General features: G+C 49.7%; 1 protein-coding gene across 1 annotated transcript; it reads right to left on the bottom strand.

Annotated features, from left to right (window-relative positions):
* Nucleotides 1-3695: 3695 nt before the first annotated feature.
* Nucleotides 3696-17657, bottom strand: LOC129820310 (zinc finger and BTB domain-containing protein 8B-like). Its single transcript, XM_055877379.1, has 5 exons — nucleotides 17344-17657; nucleotides 15011-15197; nucleotides 13825-14785; nucleotides 12014-12192; nucleotides 3696-4702 (listed from the first exon to the last, which is right to left on the bottom strand). The coding sequence occupies exons 2-5, from the start codon at nucleotides 15182-15184 to the stop codon at nucleotides 4415-4417; spliced, it is 1602 nt and encodes a 533-aa protein (XP_055733354.1). The 5' UTR covers nucleotides 15185-15197; nucleotides 17344-17657; the 3' UTR covers nucleotides 3696-4414.
* Nucleotides 17658-21553: the final 3896 nt, after the last annotated feature.

Here is a 21553-nt window from a genome sequence, read left to right as displayed (position 1 = left end):
CTTCCGCCCCTACCTGGGCTCGAACCAGGGACCCTCTGCACACATTCGACAACTCCCACCCTCGATGCATCGTTACCCATCGCTCCACAAAAGCCACGTCCCTTGCAGAGCAAAAGGGGAACAACTACTTCAAAGCCTCAGAGCGAGTGACGTCGCCGATTGAAACGCTATTAGCGCGCACAGCCGCTAACTAGCTAGCCATTTCACACCGGTTACACCATTTATAAAAATCCATGTTTTTCTGGTTTTGATGTTAACATTGCTGAATATATTGGTATCCAGACCACTAAGTCGAACATACTGCATCTCCCTCATATTTACTTCAAGCAGGTGAACATCTATAATAAGAAAACTTAAAGGTTTGGTTATTTTTATAAAGAGGCCATTGTTGATAACGGCTCTGCATTGCACATTCAGGCAGCTAGGCTTCAGCTGCTGCACACAGATCAACCAGTATCAAGAGTCGTAAAAAAGAAAATAACATTTTAACCCCTGCAATTAAAACGAAACATTAACAGTCCTAATCTCTTGACGTATAATAACAGTTTTAGGTTCACTGCCCTTCAGGCTACTCCCTCTAGTTTCAGGACCCAGCCTTGCCCCGGGGAAACTGGCCTGTTTTTAGGCATGAGTACCACCAGTCCTGTTGGTGTCGTTGATACCCACCTCAGAGGTACGTACGGGTTGTCAAGTATAGTGACCTGAGAAGAGAGACAGTAATATTCAGTTAGCATAAAAGGTGCTGTCTGTTACACCTTTGTACTTTATGGGACAAAATCCACACCAAATAATCATTGGGTCAGCAGGTAGCCTAGTGATTAGAGCGTTGGACTAGTAACCAAAAGGTTGCTGGATCGAATCCCCGAGCTGACAAGGTAAAAATCTGTAGATCTGCCCCCTAAACAAGGCATTTAACCCACTGTTCCCTAGTAGGCCATCATTGTAAATAAAAATGTGTATTTAACTAATTTGCCTAGTTAAATAAAAAAATACATTGTAATGGAGCAGGTCTTTAGCCCGAAGTCCAGCGCGCTATGGACTGTGCCGCAAAAGCATGCTCGAGCGGCAGAGTCGATTTTCTCGCTTATAAACCCAGGGTCGTTACAATATATTTATTACAAAAAAATGAACAGACACTGTTAAAAACCCATAATATCATGTCTGGTATACTTACATTAGTGTCCTCAGAGGTTTTGGGTGAGGAAGAACAGCAGCTTGGAAGGCCATTCAATCAGATAGACCGTCTTCGAGGTGTACCTATGGAAGGATACCTATGGAAGGATGTGACGGAACAGTGGTGGTTCTAGAACCTTTCAGCTGGGGCCAGTTACATTAGACGTTATTGTTGTCATATCGTTTTGCGTGTGGTACGATACTGTTGTGTTCCCGTTTAAAGCCGCCCCTCTAGAACATGGGTGGGTTAAATTAGTGTTCCGCATTGCCACTGTCTAATAACGGATGTAAAAAAAAAAAAACGATAGCAAAAATGTGTTATGTAAAAATGATTTCATACTCCACATTTAGGGGGTCCAAAATTGTTGTCACAGGGGCACTGGCCCCCCCAGAACCGTTAGTGAGGATATAATAATATAGTGAGGATATATACAGTCATATGACTTGTTTTAAGATTTAGGATGTCAGTTCTCCACTAGATGGGAGTAAAATCCCCGTCTGTAGTAACTCAAGATATTACAATAAAGAAGAAACTTGACTCATGCCAGTCCAAGTTGGATCAATTATTTCATGTTTCAAGTTAAGAAATCAATGTATTAGTTCCCAAGTCATTTTTCATCCATAATCCCAATATAGGCAGCTTTAGGTGGACTATTTCTACAGCTTTCTCATCAGATAAAGATTATAACCACCTGAAATGTTATCATGCCTCAGGACATTACTGCACTTCAGTCTGGTCCCGCCACCCTTCATTATTACCAGTCTGCTCCCGTCACCCTTCATTATTACCAGTCTGCTCCCGTCACCCTTCATTATTACCAGTCTGCTCCCGTCCCGGAGAGGGTCTCCCAGAAGACGGTGTCCCGGAGAGGGTCTCCCAGAAGTCGGTGTCCCGAAGAGGGTCTCCCAGAAGACGGTGTCCCGGAGAGGGTCTCCCAGAAGACGGTGTCCCGGAGAGGGTCTCCCAGAAGACGGTGTCCCGGAGAGGGTCTCCCAGAAGACGGTGTCCCGGAGAGGGTCTCCCAGAAGACGGTGTCCCGGAGAGGGTCTCCCAGAAGACGGTGTCCCGGAGAGGGTCTCCCAGAAGACGGTGTCCCGGAGAGGGTCTCCCAGAAGACGGTGTCCCGGAGAGGGTCTCCCAGAAGACGGTGTCCCGGAGAGGGTCTCCCAGAAGACGGTGTCCCGGAGAGGGTCTCCCAGAAGACGGTGTCCCGGAGAGGGTCTCCCAGAAGTCGGTGTCCCGGAGAGGGTCTCCCAGAAGACGGTGTCCCGGAGAGGGTCTCCCAGAAGACGGTGTCCCGGAGAGGGTCTCCCAGAAGTCGGTGTCCCGGAGAGGGTCTCCCAGAAGACGGTGTCCCGGAGAGGGTCTCCCAGAAGACGGTGTCCCGGAGAGAGTCTCCCAGAAGACGGTGTCCCGGAGAGAGTCTCCCAGAAGACGGTGTCCCGGAGAGAGTCTCCCAGAAGACGGTGTCCCGGAGAGAGTCTCCCAGAAGACGGTGTCCCGGAGAGGGTCTCCCAGAAGACGGTGTCCCGGAGAGGGTCTCCCAGAAGTCGGTGTCCCGGAGAGGGTCTCCCAGAAGACGGTGTCCCGGAGAGGGTCTCCCAGAAGACGGTGTCCCGGAGAGGGTCTTCCAGAAGTCGGTGTCCCGGAGAGGGTCTCCCAGAAGACGGTGTCCCGGAGAGAGTCTCCCAGAAGACGGTGTCCCGGAGAGAGTCTCCCAGAAGACGGTGTCCCGGAGAGGGTCTCCCAGAAGACGGTGTCCCGGAGAGGGTCTCCCAGAAGACGGTGTCCCGGAGAGGGTCTCCCAGAAGTCGGTGTCCCGGAGAGGGTCTCCCAGAAGACGGTGTCCCGGAGAGGGTCTCCCAGAAGACGGTGTCCCGGAGAGGGTCTCCCAGAAGACGGTGTCCCGGAGAGGGTCTCCCAGAAGACGGTGTCCCGGAGAGGGTCTTCCAGAAGTCGGTGTCCCGGAGAGGGTCTCCCAGAAGACGGTGTCCCGGAGAGAGTCTCCCAGAAGACGGTGTCCCGGAGAGAGTCTCCCAGAAGACGGTGTCCCGGAGAGGGTCTCCCAGAAGACGGTGTCCCGGAGAGGGTCTCCCAGAAGACGGTGTCCCGGAGAGGGTCTCCCAGAAGTCGGTGTCCCGGAGAGGGTCTCCCAGAAGACGGTGTCCCGGAGAGGGTCTCCCAGAAGACGGTGTCCCGGAGAGGGTCTCCCAGAAGTCGGTGTCCCAGAGAAGGTCTCATGGGGGAGACCTATCCTTTTCTTTTTAATCTATTATTTAAATAAACACCCTTGAAACCGAGCTAATCCTTCTCTGTCCGTGTCTGATCTGTGTAAACGTCTTGACCAAACCCCCTGGTCTGCCACAAGATATCGTTATTTATTTATATTATTTGGTCTTCACGGTAGAGGTATGAGTACAGATATTGTTGGTTTGTTGCATGCAGAAAATAAAGTGGAAAAATAGCATTGATTTAATCACAATAACGACGTACCGGTATGCCTGTAAATAATAATACTGTGAACATTATGATGTCTTTAATACTGCACAAAACATTATCCAAACCATTGACATCAATTCATTAAATAATCTCACATTGCATTTTCAAGATTTTCCATTAAGCAGTTTGTCGATCTGCCATCAAATACAATACAACGACACACAGAATCAGTCTCTGCTTAACAACAAAGTTGATGGACATATTGTAGTGCTGGGAGTATTTCAGACTGCTATGGCATAAATCACCAGGTGCACTGTGCCACCATGACCGAGTACACTAGAAGAAACGCCTTTCCCCCCGGGACAACGCGACGCCTTTCCCCCCCGGGACAACGCGACGCCTTTCCCCCCGGGACAACGCGACGCCTTTCCCCCCCGGGACAACGCGACGCCTTTCCCCCCGGGACAACGCGACGCTTTTCCCCCCGGGACAACGCGACGCCTTTCCCCCCGGGACAACGCGACGCCTTCTTCCCCGGTACAACGCGACGTCTTCTTCCCCGGTACAACACGATCCTCTAATGGTCATGCTAAACATAATTCACTCCAGTTCATAACCATCTTTTGATCATAACAGTAGCCAAGACAAGGTTGACATGGAACTCTGTCTCGTATTGTTCCCTTCTTAAACCACTGGGAGGAGACAGAGGGAAACATCAGCCCCAGTTTTAATCCTAAAGTTCAATTCTTCCTTTCCTTGTCTCCTCTCCTTCATGTCCACTGTGGATGGGATCTCTGACACTCATCTGTGTGGTTTCCCCTTCTCCCCCACTTCTATAATCCCTCCCCCGGCCTCCATGTCATCAGCATCATCCATGAAGACGGGCCAATCACTGTCTCCGTCCCCGCGTTCCATGGCCTCTGGTTGGCCGTCGAGGTTGATGTGGGCGGGAGGTGAGTCGTCGTGACCCGTGGTCGTAACGCGGGTACAGTTGTCACACAGGCCAAAGCGTTTGAGTCCGTGGGACAGGGCTCCAGTGAAGCTTCGTCTGCACCCCTTACATACCACTGGCCAACTGGAGTGGTGAACCTGGGTATCAGAGACACATGTTAACATGCTCATCAAAACACACAGACTACAGAACACACAGACTACAGAGGGACCAGGCTGAGAGAGACAGACTACAGAGGGACCAGGCTGAGAGAGACAGACTACAGAACACAGAGGGACCAGGCTGAGAGAGACAGACTACAGAACACAGAGGGACCAGGCTGAGAGAGACAGACTACAGAACACAGAGAGACCAGGCTGAGAGAGTCAGACTACAGAACACAGAGGGACCAGGCTGAGAGAGTCAGACTACAGACTACAGAGGGACCAGGCTGAGAGAGACAGACTACAGAGGGACCAGGCTGAGAGAGACAGACTACAGAACACAGAGAGACCAGGCTGAGAGAGTCAGACTACAGAACACAGAGGGACCAGGCTGAGAGAGTCAGACTACAGACTACAGAGGGACCAGGCTGAGAGAGACAGACTACAGAGGGACCAGGCTGAGAGAGACAGACTACAGAACACAGAGGGACCAGGCTGAGAGAGAGTGACAGACTACATAACACAGAGGGACCAGGCTGAGAGAGAGTGACAGACTACAGAACACAGAGGGACCAGGCTGAGAGAGAGTGACAGACTACATAACACAGAGGGACCAGGCTGAGAGAGACAGACTACAGAACACAGAGGGACCAGGCTGAGAGAGACAGACTACAGAACACAGAGGGACCAGGCTGAGAGAGACAGACTACAGAACACAGAGGGACCAGGCTGAGAGAGAGACTACAGAACACAGAGGGACCAGGCTGAGAGAGAGACTACAGAACACAGAGGGACCAGGCTGAGAGAGAGACAGACTACATAACACAGAGGGACCAGGCTGAGAGAGACAGACTACAGAACACAGAGATACCAGGCTGAGAGAGACAGACTACATAACACAGAGGGACCAGGCTAGGAGAGAGACAGACTACAGAACACAGAGGGACCAGGCTGAGAGAGAGAGACAGACTACATAACACAGAGGGACCAGGCTGAGAGAGACAGACTACAGAACACAGAGGGACCAGGCTGAGAGAGACAGACTACAGAACACAGAGGGACCAGGCTGAGAGAGAGACTACAGAACACAGAGGGACCAGGCTGAGAGAGACAGACTACAGAACACAGAGATACCAGGCTGAGAGAGACAGACTACAGAACACAGAGGGACCAGGCTGAGAGAGACAGACTACAGAGGGACCAGGCTGAGAGAGACAGACTACAGAACACAGAGGGACCAGGCTGAGAGAGACAGACTACAGAGGGTCCAGGCTGAGAGAGACAGACTACAGAACACACAGAGGGACCAGGCTGAGAGAGACAGACTACAGAACACAGAGGGACCAGGTTGAGAGAGACAGACTACAGAACACAGAGGGACCAGGCTGAGAGAGACAGACTACAGAACACAGAGGGACCAGGCTGAGAGAGACAGACTACAGAACACAGAGGGACCAGGCTGAGAGAGACAGACTACAGAACACAGAGAGACCAGGCTGAGAGAGAGACTACAGAACACAGAGAGACCAGGCTGAGAGAGAGACTACAGAACACAGAGAGACCAGGCTGAGAGAGACAGACTACATAACACAGAGGGACCAGGCTGAGAGAGACAGACTACAGAACACAGAGGGACCAGGCTGAGAGAGTCAGACTACAGACTACCGAGGGACCAGGCTGAGAGAGACAGACTACAGAGGGACCAGGCTGAGAGAGACAGACTACAGAGGGACCAGGCTGAGAGAGACAGACTACAGAACACAGAGGGACCAGGCTGAGAGAGAGAGACTACAGAGGGACCAGGCTGAGAGAGAGAGACTACAGAGGGACCAGGCTGAGAGAGACAGACAACAGAACACAGAGGGACCAGGCTGAGAGAGACAGACTACAGAACACAGAGGGACCAGGCTGAGAGAGACAGACTACAGAACACAGAGATACCAGGCTGAGAGAGACAGACTACATAACACAGAGGGACCAGGCTGAGAGAGTCAGACTACAGACTACAGAGGGACCAGGCTGAGAGAGACAGACTACAGAGGGACCAGGCTGAGAGAGACAGACTACAGAACACAGAGGGACCAGGCTGAGAGAGAGTGACAGACTACAGAACACAGAGGGACCAGGCTGAGAGAGACAGACTACAGAACACAGAGGGACCAGGCTGAGAGAGTCAGACTACAGACTACAGAGGGACCAGGCTGAGAGAGACAGACTACAGAGGGACCAGGCTGAGAGAGACAGACTACAGAACACAGAGGGACCAGGCTGAGAGAGACAGACACTACAGAACACAGAGGGACCAGGCTGATAGAGACAGACTACAGAACACAGAGGGACCAGGCTGAGAGAGACAGACTACAGAACACAGAGGGACCAGGCTGAGAGAGACAGACTACAGAACACAGAGGGACCAGGCTGAGAGAGAGAGACTACAGAACACAGAGGGACCAGGCTGAGAGAGACAGACTACAGAACACAGAGGGACCAGGCTGAGCGAGACAGACTACATAACACAGAGGGACCAGGCTGAGAGAGACAGACTACAGAACACAGAGGGACCAGGCTGAGAGACAGACAGACTACAGAACACAGAGGGACCAGGCTGAGAGAGAGAGACTACAGAACACAGAGGGACCAGGCTGAGAGACAGACAGACTACAGAACACAGAGGGACCAGGCTGAGAGAGAGAGACTACATAACACAGAGGGACCAGGCTGAGAGAGACAGACTACAGAACACAGAGGGACCAGGCTGAGAGAGACAGACTACAGAACACAGAGGGACCAGGCTGAGAGAGACAGACTACAGAACACAGAGGGACCAGGCTGAGAGAGACAGACTACAGAACACAGAGGGACCAGGCTGATAGAGAGAGACTACATAACACAGAGGGACCAGGCTGAGAGAGAGAGACTACATAACACAGAGAGACCAGGCTGAGAGAGACAGAATCCAGAACACAGAGAGACCAGGCTGATAGAGACAGACTCCAGAACACAGAGGGACCAGGCTGAGAGAGACAGACTACAGAACACAGAGGGACCAGGCTGAGAGAGACAGACTACAGAACACAGAGGGACCAGGCTGAGAGAGACAGACTACAGAACACAGAGGGACCAGGCTGAGAGAGACAGACTAAATAACACACAGACTACAGAACACAGCGGGACCAGGCTGATAGAGAGACAGACTACATAACACAGAACCAGGCTGAGAGAGACAGACTACATAACAAAGAGGGACCAGGCTGAGAGAGAGAGACTACATAACACAGAGAGACCAGGCTGAGAGAGACAGAATCCAGAACACAGAGAGACCAGGCTGATAGAGACAGACTCCAGAACACAGAGGGACCAGGCTGAGAGAGACAGACTACAGAACACAGAGGGACCAGGCTGAGAGAGACAGACTACAGAACACAGAGGGACCAGGCTGAGAGAGACAGACTACAGAACACAGAGGGACCAGGCTGAGAGAGACAGACTACATAACACACAGACTACAGAACACAGCGGGACCAGGCTGATAGAGAGACAGACTACATAACACAGAACCAGGCTGAGAGAGACAGACTACATAACACAGAGGGACCAGGCTGAGAGAGACAGACTACAGAACACAGAGAGACCAGGCTGAGAGAGACAGACTACAGAACACAGAGGGACCAGGCTGAGAGAGACAGACTACATAACACAGAGGGACCAGGCTGAGAGAGACAGACTACAGAACACAGAGGGACCAGGCTGAGAGAGACAGACTACAGAACACAGAGGGACCAGGCTGAGAGAGACTACAGAACACAGAGGGACCAGGCTGAGAGAGAGAGAGACTACAGAACACAGAGGGACCAGGCTGAGAGAGACAGACTACATAACACACAGACTACAGAACACAGAGGGACCAGGCTGAGAGAGCCAGACTACAGAACACAGAGGGACCAGGCTGAGAGAGCCAGACTACAGAACACAGAGGGACCAGGCTGAGAGAGACAGACTACAGAACACAGAGGGACCAGGCTGAGAGAGACAGACTACAGAACACAGAGGGACCAGGCTGAGAGAGACAGACTACAGAACACAGAGGGACCAGGCTGAGAGAGACAGACTACAGAACACAGAGGGCCCAGGCTGAGAGAGACAGACTACAGAACACAGAGGGCCCAGGCTGAGAGAGACAGACTACAGAACACAGAGGGCCCAGGCTGAGAGAGACAGACTACAGAACACAGAGGGACCAGGCTGAGAGAGACAGACTACAGAACACAGAGGGACCAGGCTGAGAGAGACAGACTACAGAACACAGAGGGACCAGGCTGAGAGAGACAGACTACAGAACACAGAGGGACCAGGCTGAGAGAGACAGACTACAGAACACAGAGGGACCAGGCTGAGAGAGACAGACTACAGAACACAGAGGGACCAGGCTGAGAGAGACAGACTACAGAACACAGAGGGACCAGGCTGAGAGAGACAGACTACAGAACACAGAGGGACCAGGCTGAGAGAGAGACTACAGAACACAGAGGGACCAGGCTGAGAGAGACAGACTACAGAGGGACCAGGCTGAGAGAGACAGACTACAGAGGGACCAGGCTGATACAGACAGACATAACGATGATGATGGTCTGCTTCCTCATTATGAAGAACCCAATGGCATGCAAACAGACACCCACAGTGACAGACAGAGAGAGAGATGGTCAGACCTAAACAACAGATGGTCAGACAGAGAGATGGTCAGACCTAATCAACAGATGGTCAGACAGAGAGATGGTCAGACAGAGTGATGGTCAGACCTAATCAACAGATGGTCAGACAGAGATGGTCAGACAGAGAGATGGTCAGACCTAATCAACAGATGGTCAGACAGAAAGATGGTCAGACAGAGCGATGGTCAAACCTAATCAACAGATGGTCAGACAGAAAGATGGTCAGACAGAGTGATGGTCAGACAGAGATGGTCAGACCTAATCAACAGATGATAAGACAGAGAGATGATCAGACCTAATCAACAGATGGTCAGACCTAATCAACAGATGGTCAGACCTAATCAACAGATGGTCATACAGAGAGATGGTCAGACCTAATCAACAGATGGTCAGACAGAGAGATGGTCAGACCTAATCAACAGATGGTCAGATCTAATCAACAGATGATAAGACCTAATCAACAGATGGTCATACAGAGAGATGGTCAGACCTAATCAACAGATGGTCAGACAGAGAGATGGTCAGATCTAATCAACAGATGGTCAGACAGAAAGATGGTCAGACAGAGAGATGGTCAGACCTAATCAACAGATGGTCAGACAGAGAGATGGTCAGATCTAATCAACAGATGGTCAGACCTAATCAACAGATGGTCAGACAGAGAGATGGTGAGACCTAATCAACAGATGGTCAGACAGAGAGATGGTCAGACCTAATCAACAGATGGTCAGACAGAGAGATGGTCAGACAGAGAGATGGTCAAACCTAATCAACAGATGGTCAGACAGAGAGATGGTTAGACCTAATCAACAGATGGTCAGATCTAATCAACAGATGGTCAGACAGACTGATGGTCAGACCTAATCAACAGATGGTCAGACAGAGATGGTCAGACAGAGAGATGGTCAGACCTAATCAACAGATGGTCAGACCTAATCAACAGATGGTCAGACAGAGTGATGGTCAGACCTAATCAACAGATGGTCAGACAGAGATGGTCAGACAGAGAGATGGTCAGACCTAATCAACAGATGGTCAGACAGAAAGATGGTCAGACAGAGCGATGGTCAGACCTAATCAACAGATGGTCAGACAGAAAGATGGTCAGACAGAGTGATGGTCAGACCTAATCAACAGATGATAAGACAGAGAGATGGTCAGACCTAATCAACAGATGGTCAGACCTAATCAACAGATGGTCAGACCTAATCAACAGATGGTCAGACCTAATCAACAGATGGTCAGACCTAATCAACAGATGGTCATACAGAGAGATGGTCAGACCTAATCAACAGATGGTCAGACAGAGAGATGGTCAGACCTAATCAACAGATGGTCAGATCTAATCAACAGATGATAAGACCTAATCAACAGATGGTCATACAGAGAGATGGTCAGACCTAATCAACAGATGGTCAGACAGAGAGATGGTCAGACCTAATCAACAGATGGTCAGATCTAATCAACAGATGGTCAGACCTAATCAACAGATGGTCAGACAGAGAGATGGTTAGACCTAATCAACAGATGGTCAGATCTAATCAACAGATGGTCAGATCTAATCAACAGATGGTCAGACAGAGAGATGGTCAGACAGAGAGATGATCAGACCTAATCAACAGATGGTCAGACAGAGAGATGGTCAGACCTAATCAACAGATGGTCAGACAGAGAGATGGTCAGACCTAATCAACAGATGGTCAGACAGAGAGATGGTCAGACCTAATCAACAGATGGTCAGATCTAATCAACAGATGATCAGACCTAATCAACAGATGGTCAGACAGAGAGATGGTTAGACCTAATCAACAAATGGTCAGATCTAATCAACAGATGGTCAGATCTAATCAACAGATGGTCAGACAGAGAGATGATCAGACCTAATCAACAGATGGTCAGACAGAGAGATGGTCAGACCTAATCAACAGATGGTCAGACAGAGAGATGGTCAGACCTAATCAACAGATGGTCAGATCTAATCAACAGATGGTCAGACAGAGAGATGGTCAGACAGAGAGATGGTCAGACAGAGAGATGGTCAGACAGAGAGATGGTCAGACAGAGTGATGGTCAGGCCTAATCAACAGATGGTCAGACAGAGAGATGGTCAGACAGAGTGATGGTCAGGCCTAATCAACAGATGGTCAGACAGAGATGATCAGACAGAGAGATGGTCAGACAGAGTGATGGTCAGACCTAAACAACAGATGGTCAGACAGAGAGATGATCAGACCTAATCAACAGATGGTCAGACAGAGAGATGGTCAGACCTAATCAACAGATGGTCAGATCTAATCAACAGATGATCAGACCTAATCAACAGATGGTCAGACAGAGAGATGGTCAGACAGAGAGATGGTCAGACAGAGAGATGGTCAGATCTAATCAACAGATGGTCAGACAGAGAGATGGTCAGACCTAATCAACAGATGGTCAGACAGAGAGATGGTCAGATCTAATCAACAGATGGTCAGGCCTAATCAACAGATTCTAATGATTTTAGTGTGGCTACATATTTGTCTGGTTATGGCTGAAGTAAATTATTGATAGATACAAACACTATTTCTCTCACACACTCTCTCTCTCTCTCTCTTACGCTGAGTGAGTGGCTGCGGAGGTGTTCCTGGCGTGTGAACCTCTTTCCACACGTCTCACAGGGGAAGGGTCTCTCTCCAGTGTGACAGCGGATGTGTCTCTTCAGGATGCCCTTCTGCTTGGCGGTGTACGGGCAGAACGGACACTTGTGGAGCTTCACCGGCACCACCAAGCCATCTCCTGCAGGGGAGGAAAGACAATCGAAACAATGAATCAATCGATATACAGTACAAACCGACACCACCAAGACATCTCCTGCAGGGGGCAGCATTGATCAATGATTTAGTCCTTTAGTCAATGTCATATGGTATTTTTTTTAAAGAAAATATACTTGAAAGTAGAGGTCGACCGATTAATCGGAATGGACGATTAATTAGGGACGATTTCAAGTTTTCATAATCAGAAATCGGTATTTTTGGACACCGATTTGGCCGTTTTTTTCCCCCCAAACCTTTATTTAACTAGGCAAGTCAGTTAAGAACACGTTCTTATTTTCAATAACGGCCTACCGGGGAACAATGGGTTAACTGCCTTGTTCAGGGGCAGAATGACAGATTTTTACCTTGTCAGCTCGGGGATTTAATCTTGCAACATTACAGTTAACTAGTCCAACGCTCTAACCACCTGCTTTACATTGCACTCCACGAGGAGCCTGCCTGTTACGCCAATGCAGTAAGAAGCCAAGGTAAATTGCTAGCTAGCATTTAAACTTATCTTATAAAAAACAATCAATCAATCATAATCACTAGTTATAACTACACATGGTTGATGATATTACTAGTTTATCTAGCGTGTCCTGCGTTGCATATAATCACTAGTTATAACTACACATGGTTGATGATATTACTAGTTTATCTAGCGTGTCCTGCGCTGCATATAATCGATGCGGTGCGCATTCGCGAAAAAGGGCTGTCGTTGCTCCAATGTACCTAACCATAAGCATCAATGCCTTTCTTAAAATCAATACACAAGTATATCTTTTTAAACCTGCATATTTAGCTAAAAGAAATCCAGGTTAGCAGGCAATATTAACCAGGTGAAATTGTGTCACTTCTCTTGCGTTCATTACATGCAGAGTCAGGGTATATGCGATAATAATAAACTTTTTGTTTTCGAAATGATAGTTTCCGGATTTTACCATATTAATGAACAAAGGCTCGTATTTCTGTGTGTTATTATGTTATAATTAAGTCTATGATTTGATATTTGATAGAGCAGTCTGACTGAGCGATGGTAGGCAGCAGCAGGCTCGTAAGCATTCATTCAAACAGCACTTTCGTGCGTTTTGCCAGCAGCTCTGATGTTTATGAATTCAAGCCTATCAACTCCCGAGATTAGGCTGGTGTAACCGATGTGAAATGGCTAGCTAGTTAGCGGGGTGCGCACTAATAGCGTTTCAAACGTCACTCGCTCTGAGACTTGGAGTAGTTGTTCCCCTTGCTCTGCATGGGTAACGCTGCTTCGAGGGTGGCTGTTGTCGATGTGTGCCTGGTTCGAGCCCAGGTAGGAGCGAGGAGAGAGATGGAAGCTATACTGTTACACTGGCAATACTAAAGTGCCTATAAGAACATCCAAAAGTCAAAGGTATATCGAATACAAATGGTATAGAGAGAAATAGTCCTATAAATACTAAATTAACTACAACCTAAAACGTTGAAAAATCATAATCGGTCGACCTCTACTTGAAAGTAGAAAGAAACCCCTAAAAGTCTAAGCCTGAAAGTGAAAAAACTGCATATTTAGGAAGTAACAAGAGGAAACTAAAGTTTCATATCAAGCCTTATAGAGTTAAAACTAAATGACTGTAATTACCTGTGTCCTCTCCGTACCAGTCGCTCTGTATCTCCATAATAGAGGACCCACCCATCCCCAGACCCTCATCCACCCTGTCTCCCCCACCCCAGAGGCCCATTCCCTGGGCAAACATCTGGACCTGCTCCCCTCTGTCCCTGTGGGGGCTGGAGCCACCTCTCAACAGCACATCCATGAACTGCCTGGTGTGGCAGCCCTCGAAGCCCAAGGACGAGCGCTCGTTGTTGGGGGAAGGGCTGGAGGATGCCAGTCTTTCATGGATGTGGTGGTGGTGGTGGAGGGAGGGTACCATAAACAATGGCAGGTCTTTGGTATCGGGGGACCCCTCCTCAGGCTCGTCATCAGGGTCATACTCGATCTTGGGGCGCACCAGCTCTAAGGTCAACCCAGAAGTTGAGGGGGAAAGGGGGTTCATCAGATGGTCCCCGTGTCCGTGGGGGGTCAGGCCCCCAATAATATGAGATGGGAACTCCCCTCTGGAGCTGCAGTCGCTCTCAGAGTCTCTGCTAGGGCCGGGCGGCGTGGGGACCCTGGGGAGGGCTGCTGCCGAGGATGGGGGGTCTGTGACCGTGGAAGGGGAGGGCTCTAAACTTACATGAGTAACTCCATCTCCGTCTAGTGACAACGACGGTACAGGTACAGCTACAGAGGCTCTGGAAGAGGGAGGTGGCATGGCTGGGGTTCCACTGTCAGCCGGACCCTCTCTCTCCCTCTCTTTCTCCCGTTCCCTATCTCTATCCCTCTCTTTCTCCCTGTTACAGATCTCCAGAGAGGAGCGGATGTAACCTTTACAGAAGGACACCACGTCAGTCATCTGGAGATAGCTGGCCGCTGACATCACCTCGATGACGTTCTCGCTGCGCAGGTCCAGTCGGCCCGAGTACAGGAAGTCCAGGATGAAGGAGAAGGCCTCGGCCGTCACGATGTCCAGAGAGGCCGTGCTGTGGTGCTGACCGCTGTCCTGAGGAGGGTTGGTGGAGAGATTCCAGGGAGTAAGGTGTAAACAGGCTATTAAACTAGAACAGAGTTTACACAACTACATAAAAGTTACAACTATACTTTCCATTTTATTTTAAACAGGAGTGTCATTGGCAACTGTTACTATAGCCATTATCAATCTCTCTTTGACAATACACAGGCTCATTAACTATGTGTCTGTACTATGTAAATTTCATAAACGACTCGCCTGTAGGTAGTGGACCAATAGGGCGCGGAAGTAGCCGCTGCCGGCGAATAGGACGTTGCGATGGGCCTTGAAGACCCGCCCCTCCACGACTATACTGCAGTCACAGAAGAAATCTCTCTTCCGCTGCTCATTGAGCTCACACAGAAGCTTGGACTGGTAGCCTGACACCTCCATCTCCACAACACCTCTTCATGGGGGGGAGCCAGGGAGGAGAGAGAGAGAGAGAGAGAGTGAGGATGGGAGCCAGGGAGGAGAGAGAGAGAGAGAGAGAGAGAGAGAGTGAGGATGGGAGCCAGGGAGGAGAGAGAGAGAGAGAGAGTGAGGATGGGAGCCAGGGAGGAGAGAGAGAGAGAGAGAGTGAGGATGGGAGCCAGGGAGGAGAGAGAGAGAGAGAGAGTGAGGATGGGAGCCAGGGAGGAGAGAGAGAGAGAGAGAGTGAGGATGGGAGCCAGGGAGGAGAGAGAGAGAGAGAGAGTGAGGATGGGAGCCAGGGAGGAGAGAGAGAGAGAGAGAGTGAGGATGGGAGCCAGGGAGGAGAGAGAGAGAGAGAGTGAGGATGGGAGCCAGGGAGGAGAGAGAGAGAGAGAGTGAGGATGGGAGCCAGGGAGGAGAGAGAGAGAGAGAGAGAGGATGGGAGCCAGGGAGGAGAGAGAGAGAGAGAGTGAGGATGGGAGCCAGGGAGGAGAGAGAGAGAGAGAGTGAGGATGGGAGCCAGGGAGGAGAGAGAGAGAGAGAGTGAGGATGGGAGCCAGGGAGGAGAGAGAGAGAGAGAGTGAGGATGGGAGCCAGGGAGGAGAGAGAGAGAGAGAGTGAGGATGGGAGCCAGGGAGGAGAGAGAGAGAGAGAGTGAGGATGGGAGCCAGGGAGGAGAGAGAGAGAGAGTGAGGATGGGAGCCAGGGAGGAGAGAGAGAGAGAGAGTGAGGATGGGAGCCAGGGAGGAGAGAGAGAGAGAGAGTGAGGATGGGAGCCAGGGAGGAGAGAGAGAGAGAGAGTGAGGATGGGAGCCAGGGAGGAGAGAGAGAGAGAGAGAGAGTGAGGATGGGAGCCAGGGAGGAGAGAGAGAGAGAGAGAGAGAGAGTGAGGATGGGAGCCAGGGAGGAGAGAGATAGAGTGAGGATGGGTGCCAGGGAGGAGAGAGAGAGAGTGAGGATGGGAGCCAGGGAGAAGAGAGAGAGAGTGAGGATGGGAGCCAGGGAGAAGAGAGAGAGAGTGAGGATGGGAGCCAGGGAGGAGAGAGAGAGAGTGAGGATGGGAGCCAGGGAGGAGAGAGAGAGAGAGTGAGGATGGGAGCCAGGGAGGAGAGAGAGAGAGAGTGAGGATGGGAGCCAGGGAGGAGAGAGAGAGAGAGTGAGGATGGGAGCCAGGGAGGAGAGAGAGAGAGAGTGAGGATGGGAGCCAGGGAGGAGAGAGAGAGAGAGTGAGGATGGGAGCCAGGGAGGAGAGAGAGAGTGAGGATGGGAGCCAGGGAGGAGAGAGAGAGTGAGGATGGGAGCCAGGGAGGAGAGAGAGAGTGAGGATGGGAGCCAGGGAGGAGAGAGAGAGAGTGAGGATGGGAGCCAGGGAGGAGAGAGAGAGAGTGAGGATGGGAGCCAGGGAGGATGGGAGCCAGGGAGGAGAGAGAGAGAGTGAGGATGGGAGCCAGGGAGGAGAGAGAGAGAGGGGATGGGAGCCAGGGAGGAGAGAGAGAGAGAGAGAGGATGGGAGCCAGGGAGGAGGGAGAGAGAGAGAGAGGATGGGAGCCAGGGAGGAGAGAGAGAGAGAGAGAGAGAGAGAGAGAGAGAGAGGATGGGAGCCAGGGAGGAGAGAGAGAGAGAGTGAGGATGGGAGCCAGGGAGGAGAGTTAAAACAGCGTGGACTGGTAGCCTGACACCTCCTTCTTCCCAACACTGCTCTGTGGGTACTAGAGAAATTGGGACAGAATGAACGGGATTGAGAGAGTTTGGGAGAGTGAGGGACACAATTTGAAGGATTGAGAGCAATGTGAGATAAGAAAGAGAGAGGGTGAGCAGAGATATGTAGAAAGGATAGAACTCAGGAGGCAGTTATGCGACCCTGTCTACAACCAACTACCCTCACCCGGCCTCGAAGAGAAGATCCACAACTGATAGGAAGGCTCTGGGGGAAAGCTCTAAACTAAATATGTATTGTAGTAGCAAGCTACCTAGGAGAAAGGTTTTTCTCCACTCCAGTCTTTTTGGTAGAATCACAGATGTCGCTAACGTTAGCTAGAGCAAAACCTCTGTATTGATGGCTAGCTAGCATTACATATACCAAACATACCGTACAAATGAACATACAAGACACACATTTAAACTCGTATAAAAAACGTTACCTGACTAAACGTTGAGAGCTGTCGTAAGTAAACACATAGCTAGGTTGATATGTTGTTGTAGCCTCCGCAGCTAGTTAGCTAACGACAACAACCAGCTTTTTACTAGTTACTATAGCCACAAAGCCAAAATTCCATTTCGGAAAAATTCATAAAAACCAAAATTAGTATTTTTGGTCTTAATTCAAGGTTTGGGATTGTCATACAGTTAGCAGTGTGTTTAAGATTTGGGTTAGGTTTAAAATCACATTTTTAAGAATATAATTGTAGAAATAAGCGGAGTGTATCACTTTGTGGCTGTGGTAACTAGTGACAACCCAACTACCACCTCCCATTTCCTCGTTTCTATATTCTGTATGACAGTCACAAGATTCGGCCAATGAGAGACGAGAGAAATATTAGGGCGCGGCTAAGAGGCGCTGAGCCAATCACATCATGTAAAACTAGACTAGTGCACGGTATTAAAATAATATTAAATTTAAGCGGCTTTATTGGCATGGAAAACATATATGATAACATTGCCAAAGCAAGTGAAATAGATAATAAAGAAAAGTTAAATAAACAACACAAATGAACAGTAAACATTACACCTACATTAGGTTCCAAAAGAATAAAGACATTTCAAATGTCATAGTATGTCTGTGTACAGTGTTGTAATGATGTGCAAATAGTTTAAGTATAGAAGGGAAAATAAATAATAAATAAATATAAATTGTATTTACAATGGTGTTTGTTCTTCACTGGTTGCCCTTTTCTGGTGGCAACAGGTCACAAATATTGCTGCTGTGGTGTCACACTGTGGTATTTCACCCAGTAGATATGGGAAGTTATCAAAATTGGATTTGTTTTCGAATTATTTGTGGGTCTGTGTAATCTGTCTCTATCTTGTAGATTTCTTTATCATCACTAGAGGGCATCACTGAGTTAGCCAAGTACACCTAGCCTACACCACAGATTATCCATTATATTGACCAGATACTGCAGTGGCCCCTCTAACAATGAAAATACATGTATTCAAAAATGGAAGGCGGTCGGGAGGAAGCAAGATCACGTGGGAACATTATATCCAATGAAAGGGCAGATACGCGTGTGAACAACAGGCACAACGGTTTCCACTAGTTACCACATCCACAAAGTCCAAATTGTCTATATCATAAAAAATACCGGAAACAAAAATGTGCTTTTGGGTTTTCATTTAAGGTTAGGGTTCGGCATAAGATTAGCAGTGAGGTTAGGGTTATGATTAAAAATCACATTTTAAGAAGATACATTTTCGAAATAGCCCGGGTTTATGCCTTTGTGGCTATGGTAACCAGTGATGACCAGGCACAACTCCGATATAAAGTGGGGTTTCGCAAAGTTGCTGGGGATGCCACGTCTCCTACTTATATCAGCACACTGACAACAACCTAAACATCACGAAACTTCTATTCGCTCAACAACAACAAAAACACACGTAGCAAATTAACCATTACATTTATTCCTAGCTAAATTCAACAAAACTCACTGGTGCACAAGAAAATACAAATAAACGCCACCTGCTGGAGGAGAGAGATTCTGGGCCAAGTTATCGCTCTTCCTCTGCCGACACTAAAGGACGGCGTGTGATGAACCTCTATGTGCAGAGAAGATTGTTGCTTGTTTGTGTTTCATCTAAACTGTTTAGGTGATAAGGGATTTGGTCTGTTCCATTTAACCTGTTTACAATTCAGAAATTGAGTTATTGCAGTTCACAAATGTAGAGCACCTAGCCTAATCTTAATTAGAGCCTGCTGGCCTATTCTCCCCTATTCCCTAGGCTGTTCAGATCCAATGGAATTGGATAGCGGTTGGTAGATAGTAATATATTATAGCTCCACCTTACGGTCTGATAGGTTATGGAAGCTGAACTCTATCCATTCTGATAGGTTATGGAAGCTGAACTCTATCCATTCTGATAGGTTATGGAAGCTGAACTCTATCCATTCTGATAGGTTATGGAAGCTGAACTCTATCCATTCTGATAGGTAATGGAAGCTGAACTCTATCCATTCTGATAGGTAATGGAAGCTGAACTCTATCCATTCAGATAGGTTATGGAAGCTGAACTCTATCCATTCTGATAGGTTATGGAAGCTGAACTCTATCCATTCTGATAGGTTATGGAAGCTAAACTCTATCCATTCTGATAAGTTATGGAAGCTGAACTCTATCCATTCAGATAGGTTATGGAAGCTGAACTCTATCCATTCTGATAGGTTATGGAAGCTGAACTCTATCCATTCTGATAGGTTATGGAAGCTGAAGTAATTTTATTCCTTTTCAGACCTACGCCAAGGGTCTAGGGGTTGTTTCTGGACAGGACCTACCACATGCAGCTTGAGCCCTCATGCCTTCCCTTGCACCCTCCTATGCGCCTGCACACATTGTCCTCTGAGGAATGCGTGTTTATTTGCCCTTTGTTCCGGAGTAAAACTAGTTCCCCTTTTTTTTTTCTCCTTCGGACAGAGCGAAAGTAAACAAATAGTTCCTTCAAGGGCGCACCGACCGCACCCTTTCAGCCTGATCCACTGGAAACCCTCTGAAGTTTTACACCGAGGGGTCCGAGTCCTGACGAGTGGGGGGGAGGGGACTTCTTATTTGTTGTAAAGATTTTCCTGTGGTAAACTGGGCAGAACACAAAGGCACACACCACACACACACACATGCACACACACAGACGCACACACACACACACACACACACACACACACACACACACACACACACACACACACACACACACACACACACACACACACACACACACACACACACACACACACACACACACAAAGGCTTGGTGGTGGGCCTGAGGAAAACACTGAGTAGGCGTACATCAGGCCTTCATACCCCCCTTTTGAAAATTACATTTATGCAGCCGCATAACAACGGCATTCAAGTTTATAACCCTAAATATAACCCGGTGTAAACCACCACTCTGTTGTGTGCCCAAACTCCCTATCCCTGGAAACTTGACCTGATGGAGAGATGGAGGGACGGAGAGGGAGGGAAGGAGAGGTGGAGGGAAGGAGAGGGAGGGACGGAGAGGGAGGGACGGAGAGGTGGAGGGACGGAGAGGTGGAGGGACGGAGAGGGAGGGACGGAGAGGGAGGGACGGAGAGGGACGGACGGAGAGGTGGAGGGACGGAGAGGGAGGGAAGGAGAGGTGGAGGGACGGAGAGGGAGGGACGGAGAGGTGGAGGGACGGAGAGGTGGAGGGACGGAGAGGGAGGGAAGGAGAGGGAGGGAAGGAGAGGTGGAAGGACGGAGGGACGGAGAGGGAGGGAAGGAGAGGTGGAGGGACGGAGAGGGAGGGACGGAGAGGGAGGGAAGGAGAGGTGGAGGGACGGAGAGGGAGGGAAGGAGAGGTGGAAGGACGGAGGGACGGAGAGGGAGGGAAGGAGAGGTGGAGGGACGGAGAGGGAGGGACGGAGAGGGAGGGACGGAGAGGGAGGGACGGAGAGGGAGGGAAGGAGAGGTGGAGGGACGGAGAGGGAGGGAAGGAGAGGTGGAGGGACGGAGAGGGAGGGACGGAGAGGGAGGGACGGAGAGGGAGGGAAGGAGAGGTGGAGGGACGGAGAGGGAGGGAAGGAGAGGTGGAAGGACGGAGGGACGGAGAGGGAGGGAAGGAGAGGTGGAGGGACGGAGAGGGGGGGAAGGAGAGGGAGGGAAGGAGAGGTGGAGGGACGGAGAGGGAGGGAAGGAGAGGTGGAGGGACGGAGAGGGAGGGACAGAGAGGTGGAGGGAAGGAGAGGTGGAGGGACGGAGAGGGAGGGACGGAGAGGGAGGGAAGGAGAGGTGGAGGGACGGAGAGGGAGGGAAGGAGAGGTGGAGGGATGGATAGGGAGGGAAGGAGAGGTGGAGGGAGGTCTGGAGGGAAGGAGAGGGAGGGAAGGAGAGGTGGAGGGAGGTCCGGAGGCACTATGTACAGTGTGATCCCATCCATGATGGAGGAGAGTTCTCCCACCTTAGAAAGCTAGGAGACCTGAGTTTTTCCTGACAAAGTGATCTTACTGGACAAAGGAATAACTCTGGATCCTAGTTATAACCTGTAGGACACAGAGTTATTCCTTGCCCGTTCAGACAGTCAGGAAAAAACTCCAGAACCTTACCCATAGCCAACCGACCCAACATACTCACAAAAAAATGACGTGCTGTCCCAACACAGCTGAACTGAGATGACCTCAGGGAG

This window comes from Salvelinus fontinalis, chromosome 22 (genome assembly GCF_029448725.1).
Source record: "Salvelinus fontinalis isolate EN_2023a chromosome 22, ASM2944872v1, whole genome shotgun sequence".
Lineage (NCBI taxonomy): Eukaryota > Metazoa > Chordata > Actinopteri > Salmoniformes > Salmonidae > Salvelinus > Salvelinus fontinalis.
The sequence above is the reverse complement of the archived record's forward strand: the minus strand, read 5'-3'. Positions and strand labels throughout refer to the sequence as shown.